Source organism: Trichoderma virens (assembly GCF_000170995.1).
Source record: "Trichoderma virens Gv29-8 chromosome Unknown TRIVIscaffold_3, whole genome shotgun sequence".
Classification (NCBI taxonomy): Eukaryota; Fungi; Ascomycota; class Sordariomycetes; order Hypocreales; family Hypocreaceae; genus Trichoderma; species Trichoderma virens.
The window spans coordinates 1,020,116-1,035,324 of record NW_014013746.1 but is presented as its reverse complement, the minus strand read 5'-3'; the positions used below and the strand labels follow the sequence as shown (position 1 = coordinate 1,035,324).

Here is a 15,209-nt window from a genome sequence, read left to right as displayed (position 1 = left end):
GAGTCGCTTGACTGTCAACAGAGAACGACTCATTTCTTGGAGTCATCATCCTTCTTGGATCCGTAGAGTTCGCCCAGCGCGCCGAGAGAGCTCTTTGGATTCTCTTTCCTCTTCTTGTCAGGCGCGGACTCCTCAGATGCTTGAGCCTCTGCCGCAGCCTTTTCACCCTTGGACCACAATCCCATTTTGCCCAAAACCCCTCCGGTGCCTTGCGTCTGTGCCTCAGCAGCAGGAGCGGCTCCTGCTTGTTCTGCTTGTCTCTGCTTTATTGCCGCCTTCATCGCCTTTTCCTCTTCGTCGCGGATCTCGAGCTCGTGGATCCATCTCTGGCGCTTCTCCTCCGAATCACGTTCCTCCTTGAGCTTGCGCAACTCCTTTGACTTTTCACGATCCTTGTTGTAGTACATGCTGCCTGCAACCATGGCGATGACGGTGAATCCCTGAGCGGCGACACGGGCGCGGAACATCTTGTTTGCTTGCCTGGAGTCGCCTCTTCGGAGGGCGCGGTAGGCATTGACGAAGGCGAAGACGGTCAAACCGATTCCTGTTGCGCGGTGGTCAGTCAGTCGCCCGGTGCTAGTTTATCATCAGTATGGGAGGGGATTGAGGCTCACCGAGAGGCACGAGGGGCTCTTCCTTGAGCTTGCGCTTGACCTTCTGCATCGGACCCTCATTGTAGAGCTCCCTGAAGCTGCATGTTAGCTGGTTTGTTGCCTACCGAGCGCTGGGACAAACGCACTGGTCGTCAAAAGACGAGGGCATATGCCCGGTGTATTCCGGCGGCCGGGCTGCCATGTTTAACGGGATGATTGTCTGTATCGAATAGCAAAGATGCAGTGGAGATGCACAGGCAAATTCGATACAGCAGCTTCCGAGAATCTTCAAAAGCCGTGCAAGATATCAATGGCAAGCGCAAAGGGTATATCGGGATCCAAGTTTTGTTCGATGACCACACGACTTGAAAACCGCACCATGGCCCCTCCACCTGCATCCAGGATCATACTTTCGGATCGGTCGCCGACGCTTTGATAGGTGGGATGCCAGCGCTAGCCCGCTTTGCTTAACAGCTGCGAGAGCCGCTAGAGCCTCTGTGGCTGGAGCGTGCTTGCTGAGCACACAAGTAAACATGTCAAGTGTGTTGCAGCTGCATCTGATTTCTAACACGACCGGCCTTTCTGCCTGTTACACAAACATCTTCAGAATCTGAAGCAAGCTGGGCACAACATACTGCTTAGTGTGACTCGCCACAGATCACAAATCCAAGCGATAGCGGCACTCATCCCTCGATCGCCGCCATCGTGCCAGCAACCGTCCAACTCCGGCCTGTCTTCGACCATCTTCGACTGTCCATCGTTGCCACAGCGAAGCACCCGCCCTCTTGCAAGCCGGTAGCCACGATGCTACAACAATAGCCATGTGGCTTTCGACTCCATCGGTCGAGTCTCTGACTCGGCCGCGAATCGCCGTCGCTCTTGTTTCGGCCATCGCCACAGCTTCGATCGGATACTACGTCTACCAGAGCCGCATCAACACTGCGCAAGAGGCTGTTCTGCCCGGCGGCGGCCTTCATAGAAGCAACGCCATCCGCCGTAGCAGACGACGATCCCGCGGACACAGACCCAGCTCTAGCTCTTCCTCTTCAGACGTGCCTGGCGACGAAAACGCTGAGAATGCCGACAATGCTGAAAACCAAGATGTCCCGGCCGCCCAGCCAGTAGGTGATGGCGAGACCGTCGTAGATGCGAATAACGATGAATGGTGGAACGATCCTAACAATTACCCTCCCCAGCAGCGAGCCGGTCATAATATTGTCAGCCTTTTATTTCGTGTTTCCGAGGACAACGCTAAGCGCAACGGATGCGTCCATAGGGGATGCCAGTGCAATTCATGTGGCATGGTTCCTATCCGAGGCGTTCGCTACCGATGTGCCAATTGTGCCGACTTTGACCTCTGCGAGACGTGTGAATCCCAAGGCGTACACATCAAGACTCACATCTTCTACAAAATCCGGATACCTGCACCCCCGTTTGGCCCCCGGCAGATGCAGCCGGTGTGGTATACGGGAGATCCCGACAGCTGCCGACGCAACTTGCCCAGACCTCTGATCACGAAGCTCACAAGAGAAACGGGGTTTGAGCGGCCGGAGCTCGAGGCATTCTGGGAACAATGGACATTTATGGCAAATACCGAGTGGAGAGATGATCCCAGTGATCTCGGCATTGCCATGGATCGCAAGACGTTTGAGCGATGCCTTGTACCGACGGGTGGTTCACGCCATGCATCTCCTAACTTGATTCATGACCGGATGTTTGCCTTTTATGACGACAACAAGGATGATATGATTGGATTTTCCGAATTTCTACGTGGGTTATCCTATCGCAAACGGAAGGATAAGCTGAAGAAAGTCTTTGATGGATACGACCTTGACAGTGACGGGTACGTCGACAGGCGTGACTTTCTTCGCATGTTCCGAGCCTACTATGTCCTATACAAGCAAATGCACAAAGATATCCTAGACGGTCTTGAAGATCAGCTACTCGCTAGTTCCGAGGCTCAACAGCTAGTCGCCAGCCGCCAACCCCTGAGCAGCCTGTTTGGGCGAGAAGGCAGAGTTCCGACAGCAGATGGTCCTCTGGCGTTTAGCGGAAAGCGGTTTTATCCCGATGGGCACGTTGAGCTGGAGGCCGGAATGGAGGACGCCGTTGTGCGCGACACCAGCGACACGGCGGATCGAGATGATATTCTAACCAACCTCTTTGCTAATGACACCGACCCGTATTCCCGTCGCCGGATGCCGCCCACAGATGATGTTGACACCAATTGGCGTACAGTCCGCACACTAACCACCAATGATGTTGACCGATCGTACTTTTTGTCTTTGATGCACCCGCCCGCTACCCTTGACGAACTGCCTGCAGCGGTCGCGGGTAACCATGAGCCTGATGATAATGCCACAGACGAGACGTCGGAGGACGGAACAACGGACGATAAGGAAGCCGATGATGATCAGGACCACGACAACCCTGAATATTCCGGATCGCAACGGCGCGACTCTTTCACCAGCGTCTTCCGGATGGACAGAAACCCCACCGAAAGCGAAATCAGAGCAAGCTACGTAACCCACTATCGCCAACACGGCCCCAGAATGACCAAGAGACGCCAAGAAATGGCTCGACGACGGCTCCATGAAAGGTGGAAGAGGAGGCATTTCTACCTGGACGAGGAAGAAGGCGGAGAGCCACCCTCACAATGGGAAGACGAAGAAGATATCCTCGAGACATCTGGCATCATGGGCGAAAGTTCAAAAGCCGCCAGTCCCCATCACGCATCGACACACTCACGCTCCAGCTCCAAAGTCAGATTTGCAGAAGATATTAGTGACTTGGAGTCTGGATCCAACAGTTCGGAGTCTTACACAAGCCAACCCGGACGCTCGACGTCCTTCACAAGCCAGCCTGAACGCTGGGCGGGGCTGGGAATCCCTGTCGCCGAAAAGGATGCCGGCAAGGAGATCCTTTATCAGGTCACGCAACAAGCGTTCAATGAGCTTCTCGACATCATCTTCAAACAAGCTGAAGACCTAGCAGTCCAAGCGGCCGCAACTAAGGAGCAACGAGTAAAGTACAAGTCTGCCATTGATTCTGTAAGTCTGGCGGATGAAAAGACAGAAAACGGCAATGGCGGCCAGCAGGAAGATGTACGAATTTACACAGAGACGGCTCCCCGAGATAGGACGCTCGCAGAACTCCTGGAAGAATCAGGATACATGCTCGATCAACAGGAGCCTAGGAACGCTGTGGAGATTAGTATCGTTGAAGAAATCCTACGAGACGAGCCTGTCGGTGAAGCCGTTGAGCACTCCTCGGATCAGGGCGAGAGCGACTCTGAATTCGAGTCTGATCCTCAAAACGAACCTGAAGACGAATACCGAGACCCTACCCTGCCGCAGTTTCGCCCTAATAGTGATGCCTCGGTCGCAGCACCCCTGCCACCACCTTCGTCCAAGCGCAAGGACAAGGAAAACTCCAAGGGTGAGACCAAGTCGAACTCAGGCATGCCACCAGCTGCAAAAAGGATATCGAGTGAACCATCGCTCAAAACTTTGCGGAGGTGGAAGAAATTGAACATGGCCGAGGAGCAAGCAGCTGAGCGTGGAGGTTGGGGCAGACTCAATTTTGCAGAGTTTGAGGAGATTTATAAGAACCAGGAGCATCAGGGTAACAGACTGGACTATCTTGGTAGTTGGATAGACTTTTGCATCCCCTAGGCGGGATCAAAGATCTTTCATTTCAAGCCGATGGAAATTGTTTTTGGGTAGAGACGATTCTGTCTGCCCGCAAAGATGTATACAGTTGGGAGATGTTGGCTACTGTTATTTTTCTACACGTAGCCTATATATTAGACCGACCAGCGATATCAATATGAGCTATCAGCGGATGAGATGAATATAACATCATTAAGATAAATACGTATAATTCCAAGTTCACAGCATGAGTGCTCATCTTTTATTCTTCCAAGGTAGCGCCAAGATGCTCCTTTCTTGTCTCCCCCAAAGCACCTGCAAAAAGTTGGAAAAGGGAAAGTTCACAGGAGACGATATTGTTATCCAGGCTCGGCTTACTCCAATGGTTTGTAACATCCAAATGCTTCCCTCTGTCACCAAGAATCATCACTCTGGTTTTTAAGCTCATCAAACTCGTCCTATGCCTGCCCTCCCTTTAAAGCCTACATTATTCATCTTATCAAGAGACAACAACAACAACAACCGTAGCAATCGAAAATGGCTGACGAGAGACGAAGCCCGTCATCGACTCCGAGTCCGCGTGGAGGGTCCCAAGACGCAAATCACGAGACAACACTTTACGGACGGATTCGAAAGTTCCTATGTGCTTCGGCAACAAGAAACTGCTTACTCGTGCTCAGCATGATATCCAAACTCTGCTTGGCTACGGCCGTGACGATTCTCTGGGCGCGGACGAAGCCCTTTGGTCGTTTCGGGCGAAACGTTATGGGTGAGCACTCTAGTGCCGGAACTCTTACCCCCTGGAGAATGGGGGTGTTTTTCTCCTTATGTAAATGAATGAAAACATTGGTGTAACTGGCGGTGCCTGTCTCTAACATTTTTGTCTCATTCTTTGTAGCGTGGGTTAGCGTGGGCGACTTTTCTATAACGAATCTTCTGCGGACAATTGAGTTTGTGCTCCTATTTCTGTCTCTGCTTTCTTTCTTTTCTCTGCTCTGATGCTGATGTGTTTGGCAGTTCTTTCATGTACAATCCTCCCCCGGATGAGGTGCCTATCCAGGACGAACCTGAGACTATTAAGATGACATCGGTCGTAGTGCAGCAAGATGCTCCTGCGCTGCCTTGTTTCGAGTTCGAGACAGTGACGGCAGCACAAGACGCTAAGGAGAGGAGCCTGCATCCAAGGAGTGACAAGGGCAATGATGGTGACCAGGAAATCCAAAAGGATACTCCCACACTGCCTTTTATCCAGTCCGTGAGAGTTATAACCCCTCAAGACGCTGAAGAGGAAGAAGTTGTTCCTGCGCTGCCTGTTTTCGAGTTTGTGCCCGAGACAGTTACGACACCGCAGCATACTGAGGAGGAAGAAGTTGTTCCTGCGTTGCCTACTTTCGAGGTCGGGCCCGAGACAGTTTCCACACCGCAGCGTACTGAGGAGGAAGAAGTTATTCCTGCGCTGCCTTCTATCAAGTCCGGGATATTTATGACGCCTGAAGACACTGAAGAGGAAGAAGTTGTTCCTGCGCTGCATTGTGTCGATTCAGAGACATTTATGACACCTGAAGACACTGAATAGGAAGAAGTTGCTCCTGCGCTGCCTACTTTCAAGTTCGAGTTCGAGACAATTACGACACCGCAACATACCGGAGAGGAAGAAGTTACTTCTGTGTCATCTTTGACCGAGTCTGAGACGATGACGGCGCTGGATGTTGCTGGACAAGGAGATAAATACTCAAAAGGCGATGAACGCGATGATTGGTACGAGGACAACTATTGCGGCCAGAGTAACAGCAGCAGCCAGAGCGACGACAGCGGCCAGAGTTGGGAATATCTCAAGGAAATCATTGACATATGGGGCGACGATATCTCCATAGTATCTCTTGATGAGGAGTGAAGATGAAAAAGGGGTTATTCAATGATCAGCCTCTGCTAGCGAGGAGCTATTTTTAGTTATGATTCACTGGTGTGTGTTCACAGCGAGCATGATGGCAGATTTGGCATAACAGCGGATAGTTCTTGAAGCGCAAGTAGTTATCAAAAAGTAGAGTCATCATTATTCATGCACAAGCTGTCTCCTCGCTGAATGGAGCAGAGTATGTACTAATTATATCCCAAACGCCAGCGTGATGATTCCTGTTTTCCCTCTCAACGCTTCCAATCCTCCCAACGCCATGATGTGATAAACCTTTAAGCAATATTGCACAAAACAAAACTCGCAACTTATACATCTGTCCTATCCAGCGCCTTGACAAGGATATAACTTGTCCCGGCAGCCAGAACACCTATTATCAGCGTCTGGATGGCGCCCCATAGGCCAGCTCTGTGATTCCTAATCGCGACATAGTTCTTGACGTATCCAAAGCCCAGGAGGATGACGACGGTGACGGCAATGGAGATGAAGAGCGCATCAGCAACCTTGTCCATGACGAAGTAAGGAATCATGGGGATGAGGCCGCCGACGAAGTAGCTCAGGCCCATGGTCACGCCGGAGATCCACGCGCGGTGGATGTTTGGCTTCTCGAGGCGCAGCGAAAAGTCCATGCGGAAGCGGATCCACTGCTCGCGGTTCTTGCACAGCTCCTCGACGAGCGGGGCGGCGGCCTGGCGGGAGACGTTGTACTTTTCCAGGATGCAGAAGATGTCGTCGCGCTGCTCCTGGGGCAGGCTGCAGCCGGCCTGGCTGAGCTGGCGCTTCTCCTCCGAGTTGTAGTGGTCTCGCTCGGTGACGGCGGCGAGGTAGGCGCCCAGGCCCATGCTAATCATGCCGGAGAAGAGCTCGGCCATGCCGCCCATGATGACGAGCTTTGTGCTGCCGAGGCTGGAGAGGCCGGCTGTGAGGGCAAAGGGAACCGTGAGGCCGTCTGAGAAGCCGATGATGACGTCACGGAGGACGTCGGTGAGGTCCATGCTTGAAGAGACGGAGGAGGTTATTGAAGAAGAGTCGGGCTGGGTGAGATATTTGGTGTCCCAAGGCTGCTCTGTGGCAGGCTCTGGAGATAGTAGAGGTGATGATTCTGAAGGTGGCTGAGACATGTTTGCTTGTAGACTTTTCTTATATGCTGTGGTGTTGTTTCGTTGTAGACAATGACACAGCTACGAATTTAGTAGTCTGGTTGGTGAAAACAGTCTTCAAGGTGATTTAGACAATAACTGCGAAGAGTGATGGCCAATTACAATGATGTTAAATAGAGCCGAATGTGTGTGTCAAGGCGAGCAGGAGATATTTATTATTGTCATGAGATCTGGTTTGTGAGATCGAGGCGGCCCCTAAGCGATCGGTAGTTGCGTATTTATGGAGCTCCCTTCGCATTCCGCCCGCAGGCCGAACCAATCGCTGTGTTTGTAATTTGAAATGCCCGCCTCGGAGCTATCTGAAAAGGCTTGAAGCGGTCGAGGTTTGACTTGAGTTGCTGCTGAAGTTCTTGAATCTCACTAACATGAGCAAGACGGGATTCTCAGCCAGGATGCGCGGGCCAATCAGCGTTGAGGGTTTAGTCAGCGACGAGTAACCAATTGCCCGATCGGGAAGTGACAATGGTACCAAAGCGGGCCCTGTGCCTCCGCTCTCCGTAATTGTGTACGAGATGTGATTTATCCCATTTTCTTCTTTTCTTCCCTTCCTCTTCTTCATCCCCTTTATAAGGAACAAAAGGGGGCGAAGGATCTCGGGGAAAAATGACGTCTGACAAAGACTCTCGTAGACCGAGCCGGGGGAATTGGTCAACCGTTTGTGCTGCGGCGTGAATTTGCCGTCCGCAAATCGCCACCCGCAGGCAAACTCCGAACTCCGAGAGTATACGGGCTCAAACTCGCTCGCTTTAGCCCGTTGCATAACAGCCATTGCCGGACGTATAATTCATAAAGGATTGGTGCCTCATCACGTGTGGAATTACTCATTTGCATCGGCCTCGGGCCATACCAAGAGATCGTCAAAGCCAAAAAGCGAATTGTTACTTGAAGCTGATGCTTCTGCGCCATCGGATTTCGAGTCGAGGGCTGCAGGCTCGTTGAGGAATCCAAAGTCAAAGTCCATGTCAATGTTGATCAGGTCGAGCTGCTCTGTCCAGCTCAGTCCGCTCTCGCTCCCATCCCCAGGACTCATGCTCGCGGCCTTGTCTCGTAATGTCTTCAAATACTCCACGGGGGTGACGCCAACGCACTTCTTGAAGACGCGATGGAAATGCCACTTGGATAGCCCCGTCTTCTTCGCCATCTGACTCAGGCTCATCTTCATCTCCCCCATATCTCGGCGCCCGTCGCTGACAGACTCTTGGTGCCGCACAAATGCCCGGATCTTCTGTACTGCTTCCTCCTCAGGCATCAGGCCTAGCACCTCGGGCTTGCACCGCTTGCAGGCTCTAAAGCCGTTTTGCTTAGCCTCGTCTCCCGTGGCATAGAAGCGCACATTTGCACGGCGAGCCAGTCTGGCTTTGCAGGTTGGGCGGCAAAACACCTTTGTGGTGCGAACTCCGTAGACAAAGAAGCCGTCGGCATCGGCATCGCGCGACTGGACGGCTTGCCATTTGCTGTCATCGTCCAGGAAGAGGGTAATATGCATGTGCGGCATATCCATGATTGTGGGTAGAGGTATATCTCTATGAGTGACTGTAGACGTTGTTCAAGACGCGATAAAGGGAATTGTTATATTGCTGATACTTGTAGTTCCTTCGATAAGATTGCCGAGCTGGCCAACTTGATGCCAAGCAGGGCATATCGAAGCATTTAAATACCTGAACGACGATGAGATCCAACCTGTGATGCTACCTGCGAATTGGTCCGTCGTCGTTGAGGAAAAAGCGGGCCTTGCTTTTAATATGACCAATAGGGTTGGATACAATAAGTGGGATTGCGAAGTGCCGAAAAGTGCGATGACTAAGGTAGGTGCTAAGATGGAATCTGTAGTTCATCTCTACTTGCTTTAGATATCGATCTTATAGCCGACTTTAGGCGTCTCCGTCCTTGCTTCTAGAGTATACCAGCATGATTTGGCATTCTTGTTCAATGATCTCATATTTCTTTCGAGATCTCGTTTAGTTTGGATGCCGTATATAAGCACGTGAGCATGTGAGAATTTCACATTTGAAGCTGACGTCTTTTTACTAAAAACTGAGCCATTTACATCATATTCACCTTTTGAATGTTTCTCTCCGCCCCATCGCTGATAACTATGCCTAATATCCAACAATTAATGAGGAAGAAAGCCAATGAGGCCAACCACATGCCCGGGAAGAAAGTGCTGTCACCAAGGAACTCCAGCTGATACCCTTGCTGTAGCCAAGCGGCCTGGCCCAGAACCCAAAGCAACAGCGCCGTGATGCCGAGCCTAGGGACACGAAGCATAGATGATCCAGGAAGATAGAGAGGCAGGAAGATCATATACCATAGAAAGTACTATACAAGAATGTGAGTTGGCTGGATTCCGGAATGGAGGACATGCGCTCAGCTTACCTGTGAGGTGCACACTTTGTTGAAGGTGACAAAGGCAAAAGTTTGGGCCATCATGGACGTGGCAAGATCCTTTTTGGCAATGACAAAGGGGATAAAGAGGCATGAGAGGAGCAGTTGGGGGAGGAATGCATGAAGGGAGCTGGATGATGGGTCGGCAGAGGCCAGATAGAGGAAGATGTTATAAGGCGAGAAGTTGTGGCGGTGGTCGATGCGGGTTACATGGTGGAAGTATGAGTGGGTGAGAAAAGGGGTGCCGTAGCTGCAATGCGGTTCATTAGCGGGAGATGATTTCATGTGGTGGCTTGAGAGAAAAGAGAGACGACAATTAGAGAAGACGCACATATAATACATGAGGACATTGAGCCCCATAAAGGTCGACAAACTGATGAGAGTGAGTTGAATCCTCTGAGGGGAGAGGAACTTGATTACAGCCCCAGCAAATGAGGCCGGCAATTTAGATACCCCCTTCCCAAGATGCTCATCGTCCATCCACCAGATGATGGCGGGCGCATAAATAAAGGGGTAAATCTTGAAATGCACACCCAAGCCCAAGATAAAGCCAGCCACGCTAACCCTCTTCCCTTCCACAGCCCACAGCAGGGCCATTGTCAAAACGCCCAGTAAGCCCTCAGAGCTGCCTCTGGTGCTGATGGTCGCCACCATTGGATTCCAAAGCCAAATGGCGGCAAACGCACCGGCTCTCTCAGCGCTCATGCCCCTCTGCTTCCTCAGCACCCTGACGATCAACCATCCGGCAAGCAAGTCCGCCAGAGCAAAGACGACCTTGCCAAAGGAGAAGAGATGCGGCTTGGCAGTGGGAATAAGCATCCATGCTAGGAGGGGCGTGTACCGGTACGTTTCTCTAGAATACGGACTGAGACCATTGGACACGTAGCGGGCGGCATCGGTGAAGACAAGATAGTCGATGTCGGTGTATTTGACGGCAGAGTGGGCGTCTTGCCAATTGCCGTAGAGGAGAAGAACGAGGCGGAGGAGAGCAGCGAGTGAGAAGAGGGGAGCTGGACGAAACAACGAGGAGAGGATTGAGGATGACATGGTTGCGAAGGTTGCCGATTGCTCTAGATATCAAGGGGACATGAGACGGCTCTAAGGACAGCGTGTTGCGATGGTTGGTGGATTGGTGTCCAGGCTCATGGTTTCAGGTCTGGGCTGTCCAAACTAGACCAAGCCAAGCAGGGATCTGTGAGAATCAACGGTGTCTTGTAGGTTGAATCTTTATTCAAGAATGGATGGAGGAGGGAGATTCAGCTATGAAGCTTGAAGGTCGCTGAGATATGATGGTAAGTACATAAGCTGGAGCTTTAGCTCTTATGGGGCTCTGACCTCACGCTGCAAAATCCCAGTGGGAGCAACGCCTGCAATTGCGACTTTTTAGTGGCTGCTTTCCAAGGGCCGCGTCTCCACTCTCAACTACCCAAGCAATTGAAGGAACCTTAAGCTTGGGCGCAGATTCAACCAGCTTAAACAACCAGGACAAAAAAGAAAAAATACTCACATTCGCATTCTTCTCCTCTGCTCTCTATCCATACGGAAAACAACAGCTATGGCTGGAGGCGTCAAGAGAGACCGCGATGGCAATGCTCGTGCTAAGCCCACGCAGGATTTGCCGCGGGGCAGATTCCATGCCATGTTTGAGAACTTCCGAGATGAGCTGGACGAGCATTACGATCGCAGGGAGCGCGTCATCAAGGTGTCGAGAGACGTGACGGCGCAGAGCAAGAAGATGTCAGTCATTTGATCGTGAATCATTTTATTCTTGATTTTTATTTATCTAGCTTGCTGACCGTGACATTGTTGTTCCTTCTTGTAGCATTTTCACATTGCAAAGGTATCGTCATAAACCACACCCAAATGCTTAACTCAGGCAGCAGTGGCTCACTCTACGCAGGGTCAAAGAACTCAACAAGGATTTCCCACAGGGAATACATCAGGATGTTGACACACGCCTGAGCGAAATCTCAAAACTGCTCTCAACCATTACCGCCGATGTGCAGTCCATCAACCGCTATCGCTACGGTAATTCCCTGAAGTGCTTGGAGGAGCTCGTCGAGGCACTCTCATTTGCACACTACCTACGGCACCAAAAGGTCATCACACTAGAGGAAACGCAAGCAGCTACTCCCGCAGACGTCGTGCTGACACCGCACGACTACATGTATGGCCTGTTTGACCTGTTCGGAGAGCTGATGCGGTTCGCAACGGTCACGACGGCGCAGTCGGGCCAGCTCGTTGGCGATTACGAGAGGAACATTCTCAGCGACATACAGGAACTTGGATGCTCATTTGAGTTGCTACCTCAGATGCCAACCAAGGATTTTCGCAGCAAGATGGAGGTCATGCGGCAAAGCATCAACAAGGTTGAGAAGCTGGGCTATGGTCTTGTAGTAAGGGGTAGTGAGCGACCCAAGGGGTGGGTTCCTGACATGAAAGATGACGATCCTCGACCTTCATCACCTGTGTGAGGAATCAGGGTTGTGTCTATCGTCCTGTTGATTCACTGGTGCCTGGCCCCCTTTGAGACCAGGACTGCATTGTCAGAATGCTGAATTCTTTTTTTCATGGCGCTTTCCTTCTCTATCTCTTTTTCCTACGCTCATTTTCATGAAAAAGACATGTATGCCCTATCTCATCTGGAAGGAATCTCTGGTGGACTGTTTGGAAGGGGCAGAATTTGTTAACCAAGTGTCGGACAACTAGCGAGCAGCAATGAGTTCAATCATCAAACAAGATATTTACACAACGCGCTGCTCCCCCTTGATAAGATGCGACTGTGGCTTTAATCATAATGGTCTAAAAAGACACAGACGACATAATTTAGCTGGATCATACACTCATCACATACCGGGTTCTCCTTCAGTATGTATAACAGCCTCTACAATGCAGTCCTCGAGACAAAGGGCATGATGCCATCTCAGCATGACTATTACAACCTACTAATTATTTGCATACCTAAGTAGCTGGGGTATCTCAATATGTCCATAATATTTCGCCCACCTATAAGATCGGGATGCTAGATGACCACTCCCCTCTTAAGCGCCGCAACCTGTTTTATTCCCAGAACTGATACCGCCCAATAATAGCCCTTTGATGAAATGTGATTGAATAAAGTAATGTCAACCCAAATCTGAATAGAAGCCGCATCCGCAAAACGCCCATAAACCCGTAGCTAATAATCCATCCCAACCAGATCCCATTCTTCGCATTTCCACGCCTTCTTCCATTTCTCCAGTTAGATTTTCTCCATGTAAACTATGTCGCTCGAGCCATTAACATGCAGAAATTCGTCATAAGGTTCCGGATGGTCCATTTGTCCACAAAGGGGAGCGAACTCTTCACATTCTGGGCTGGGATAACTTGCGTTGTACCGAAGCAATGGCATTTGCAGGTCGTCTTGGAGCCCGACAGAAGGAGAAGCAGTGGCTGGACTTTGAGTGGTCTGAGCCTGGGGAGATTGGAGGCCCGTATTAGCATCCAGACGCTTTGGAGCAGGCAAATCGACATCATCATCGCCGCCCTCAGATCGATGACGCTTTAACGAAGTTCCCTGCGGAACTACAGAGGAATCTAGAGTCAGAGAGGCCGCCTCGTCTTGACCTTGGTCCTGGCTTTGGTTTTGGTCAGGAGTCGCAACCTGGGCAGGGACGATTTTCTGCTCCTCCTCGTCAGGCACTTCAAGCCAACCAGCCACCATTGCAGCAATATCATCGCTGTTCGTTTCCAGAAACATCAAGTGCCCGTTCCCGGTGACTCCAAACTGTGACAGATCGAAGTGGTCCACAGAGACACCCGCTTGTCTCATGAAGGTCACCGTAGCCCAGTCGAACATCCTGTGAGAGCTCGCCTCGGCAGTGAAAACAGCGTGACGCATCAGTTTAAGGTGAACCAGCTGCGGTACGGACTCTTGTCCAGGCTTGAGTGGTTCCTTTGTAGAAGTCACACATCCCGGCACGAATTTCTGGGCCATATAGCAACCCAGGTTATTGGGGTGTTGGCGGACCTCGAGATCCAGCACTGGGCCTTGAGATGGCTTTTTCGCCGGAGGGTCGAAGGTCAAAGGGACATCAGAAAGCCCATACTTTCGTACGCTATCGTCTCTGCTCAACCACGAGCTGTACTTTCGACCCTCGGGGTGGTTGATGTGAGCCTTCGCGGCAGGTGGCCCAGCAGGCTCGATTGCAACCACCTTGGCCACAAAGTCTGGCACAGCATCGGCGGCGAGCCAGGCTGCCGTGCATCCAGCTCCTTGTCCAATCAAGATTGCTTTTCCGATATTTTTGAGAAGACTGCAGAGGCCATTTTGAGCCAGTTGTTGTCGCACTGGCTTTTGCAGAAACAGAGCATGCTGAGTCCTCATATACAGGTCAAAGGCCGGATCACCACTCTTGCCAGTCTATTGCGTGGTTAGATGTGTGTCGTCTCAAAGCTTGCGAACAACAGAGATAAACTTACTCCGGGCCACTTATTGTGCAACCCAGCCGTCGGCCACGCGGTAGTCCCCCCAACGATGTGTCTCTCGGGAGCAGTAAGTTGATTCTCAACACTCTTCTCATCCATGTATTTTTCGCAGCCCATGAAGTCAGAGCAAAGGTCAAAATCGAAAGGTATCACAGACTGGCCGCTACCGGGCAAGTCAACGACGTACACGCGATAACCTCTATTGAGGAAACTAGCAGCCCAGCCGGCATTGCCGTCAGGCTTCGTGAACCAAACCTATGTTGGAACATGTTAGTGACTCTGCCTCAGCTTTGATCAAAGGTCTGCTGAGTCCTTGATAACTTACGAGACCATGGTGGAAGTCACCGTGGATGAGGACGATAGGGTTCCTATAGCGAACCACCATAGGCTCCAGACACTCCACGTGCATCTGGGCAACCTTTTCGCCGCCTTTACCAGGCCATTCTGCCGGCACCTTGCAACTTGTTCTGATACAAGTTGCTCCCTTTATAGCGCTAACAGTTGGCTGGGGATACGGCTCCGTAGCCACTATGGGCGGCATGATCAGGACTGCTTAGGTAGATGGGGTGGTTGGTGACTTGGAAGGAAGAGGATGAAAAGAGAGAGAGAGGAGGAGGAGGAGAGGAAGGAGAAGGAAAGTAGTAGAAATATTTTGAAGGGCATTTATAGATGCGCGCACGGAGGCTTGTGCTCAGAGTGTTTGCAGCTGGCGGTAGGCGGCGTTGGAGAGATTATGCCTGAGAGTGATATTGATATAGATTGGCATTGTTCACAGGCTGCTGTTTTGACAATCTAATAGGCCATTGTACAGTCAATGGCTATTCAGCATATCAGACTCAACAATACAATGAGGAATTACGAACACCCCTAGCTACTAGTTACCTGAGGTACTTTATACTAGGCAGTAGAGAATGTAACGATACTAGAAGAGAGTGATGATGCAAGAAGCATTGTGACTAGAGTATGCATTTCAGTATATGGCCAGAAAGTAATATCATTTTACCATCCCCAATAGCCACTGCAGTTAACCCGAGAATGGCAG

The 15,209-nt window shown here is 51.1% G+C and overlaps 8 protein-coding genes across 8 annotated transcripts; 3 read left to right on the top strand and 5 right to left on the bottom strand.

Annotated features, from left to right (window-relative positions):
• Nucleotides 1-29: 29 nt before the first annotated feature.
• TRIVIDRAFT_62073 (uncharacterized protein) lies at nucleotides 30-795 on the bottom strand (the record flags this gene model as incomplete). Its single annotated transcript, XM_014104118.1, has 3 exons — nucleotides 30-544; nucleotides 615-685; nucleotides 740-795. 3 exons carry the CDS (start codon nucleotides 793-795, stop codon nucleotides 30-32), a joined length of 642 nt encoding a protein of 213 aa, XP_013959593.1.
• A 619-nt stretch (nucleotides 796-1,414) lies between these two features.
• TRIVIDRAFT_211928 (uncharacterized protein) lies at nucleotides 1,415-4,267 on the top strand (the record flags this gene model as incomplete). Its single annotated transcript, XM_014104117.1, has 2 exons — nucleotides 1,415-4,031; nucleotides 4,065-4,267. 2 exons carry the CDS (start codon nucleotides 1,415-1,417, stop codon nucleotides 4,265-4,267), a joined length of 2,820 nt encoding a protein of 939 aa, XP_013959592.1.
• Nucleotides 4,268-4,780: 513 nt separating this feature from the next.
• Nucleotides 4,781-6,137, top strand: TRIVIDRAFT_219158 (uncharacterized protein; the record flags this gene model as incomplete). The annotated part of the gene is made up of 4 exons (XM_014104116.1): nucleotides 4,781-5,072; nucleotides 5,142-5,193; nucleotides 5,261-5,759; nucleotides 5,820-6,137. 4 exons carry the CDS (start codon nucleotides 4,781-4,783, stop codon nucleotides 6,135-6,137), a joined length of 1,161 nt encoding a protein of 386 aa, XP_013959591.1.
• Nucleotides 6,138-6,276: 139 nt separating this feature from the next.
• TRIVIDRAFT_215418 (uncharacterized protein) lies at nucleotides 6,277-7,384 on the bottom strand (the record flags this gene model as incomplete). Its single annotated transcript, XM_014104115.1, has 1 exon — nucleotides 6,277-7,384. The coding sequence occupies one exon, from the start codon at nucleotides 7,274-7,276 to the stop codon at nucleotides 6,464-6,466; it is 813 nt and encodes a 270-aa protein (XP_013959590.1).
• Nucleotides 7,385-8,360: 976 nt separating this feature from the next.
• TRIVIDRAFT_138325 (uncharacterized protein) lies at nucleotides 8,361-8,789 on the bottom strand (the record flags this gene model as incomplete). The annotated part of the gene is made up of 1 exon (XM_014104114.1): nucleotides 8,361-8,789. A coding segment is annotated over one exon (429 nt), but the record flags the coding sequence as incomplete, so codon positions are not given.
• A 528-nt stretch (nucleotides 8,790-9,317) lies between these two features.
• On the bottom strand, nucleotides 9,318-10,762 carry TRIVIDRAFT_72492 (glycosyltransferase family 50 protein; the record flags this gene model as incomplete). The annotated part of the gene is made up of 3 exons (XM_014104615.1): nucleotides 9,318-9,634; nucleotides 9,692-9,950; nucleotides 10,032-10,762. 3 exons carry the CDS (start codon nucleotides 10,745-10,747, stop codon nucleotides 9,359-9,361), a joined length of 1,251 nt encoding a protein of 416 aa, XP_013960090.1.
• A 493-nt stretch (nucleotides 10,763-11,255) lies between these two features.
• TRIVIDRAFT_31804 (uncharacterized protein) lies at nucleotides 11,256-12,174 on the top strand (the record flags this gene model as incomplete). Its single annotated transcript, XM_014104113.1, has 2 exons — nucleotides 11,256-11,441; nucleotides 11,584-12,174. The coding sequence occupies 2 exons, from the start codon at nucleotides 11,256-11,258 to the stop codon at nucleotides 12,172-12,174; spliced, it is 777 nt and encodes a 258-aa protein (XP_013959588.1).
• A 1,208-nt stretch (nucleotides 12,175-13,382) lies between these two features.
• On the bottom strand, nucleotides 13,383-14,576 carry TRIVIDRAFT_25327 (uncharacterized protein; the record flags this gene model as incomplete). The annotated part of the gene is made up of 3 exons (XM_014104062.1): nucleotides 13,383-14,102; nucleotides 14,162-14,422; nucleotides 14,493-14,576. Coding segments are annotated over 3 exons (1,065 nt in total), but the record flags the coding sequence as incomplete, so codon positions are not given.
• Between the last annotated feature and the right edge of the window lie 633 nt (nucleotides 14,577-15,209).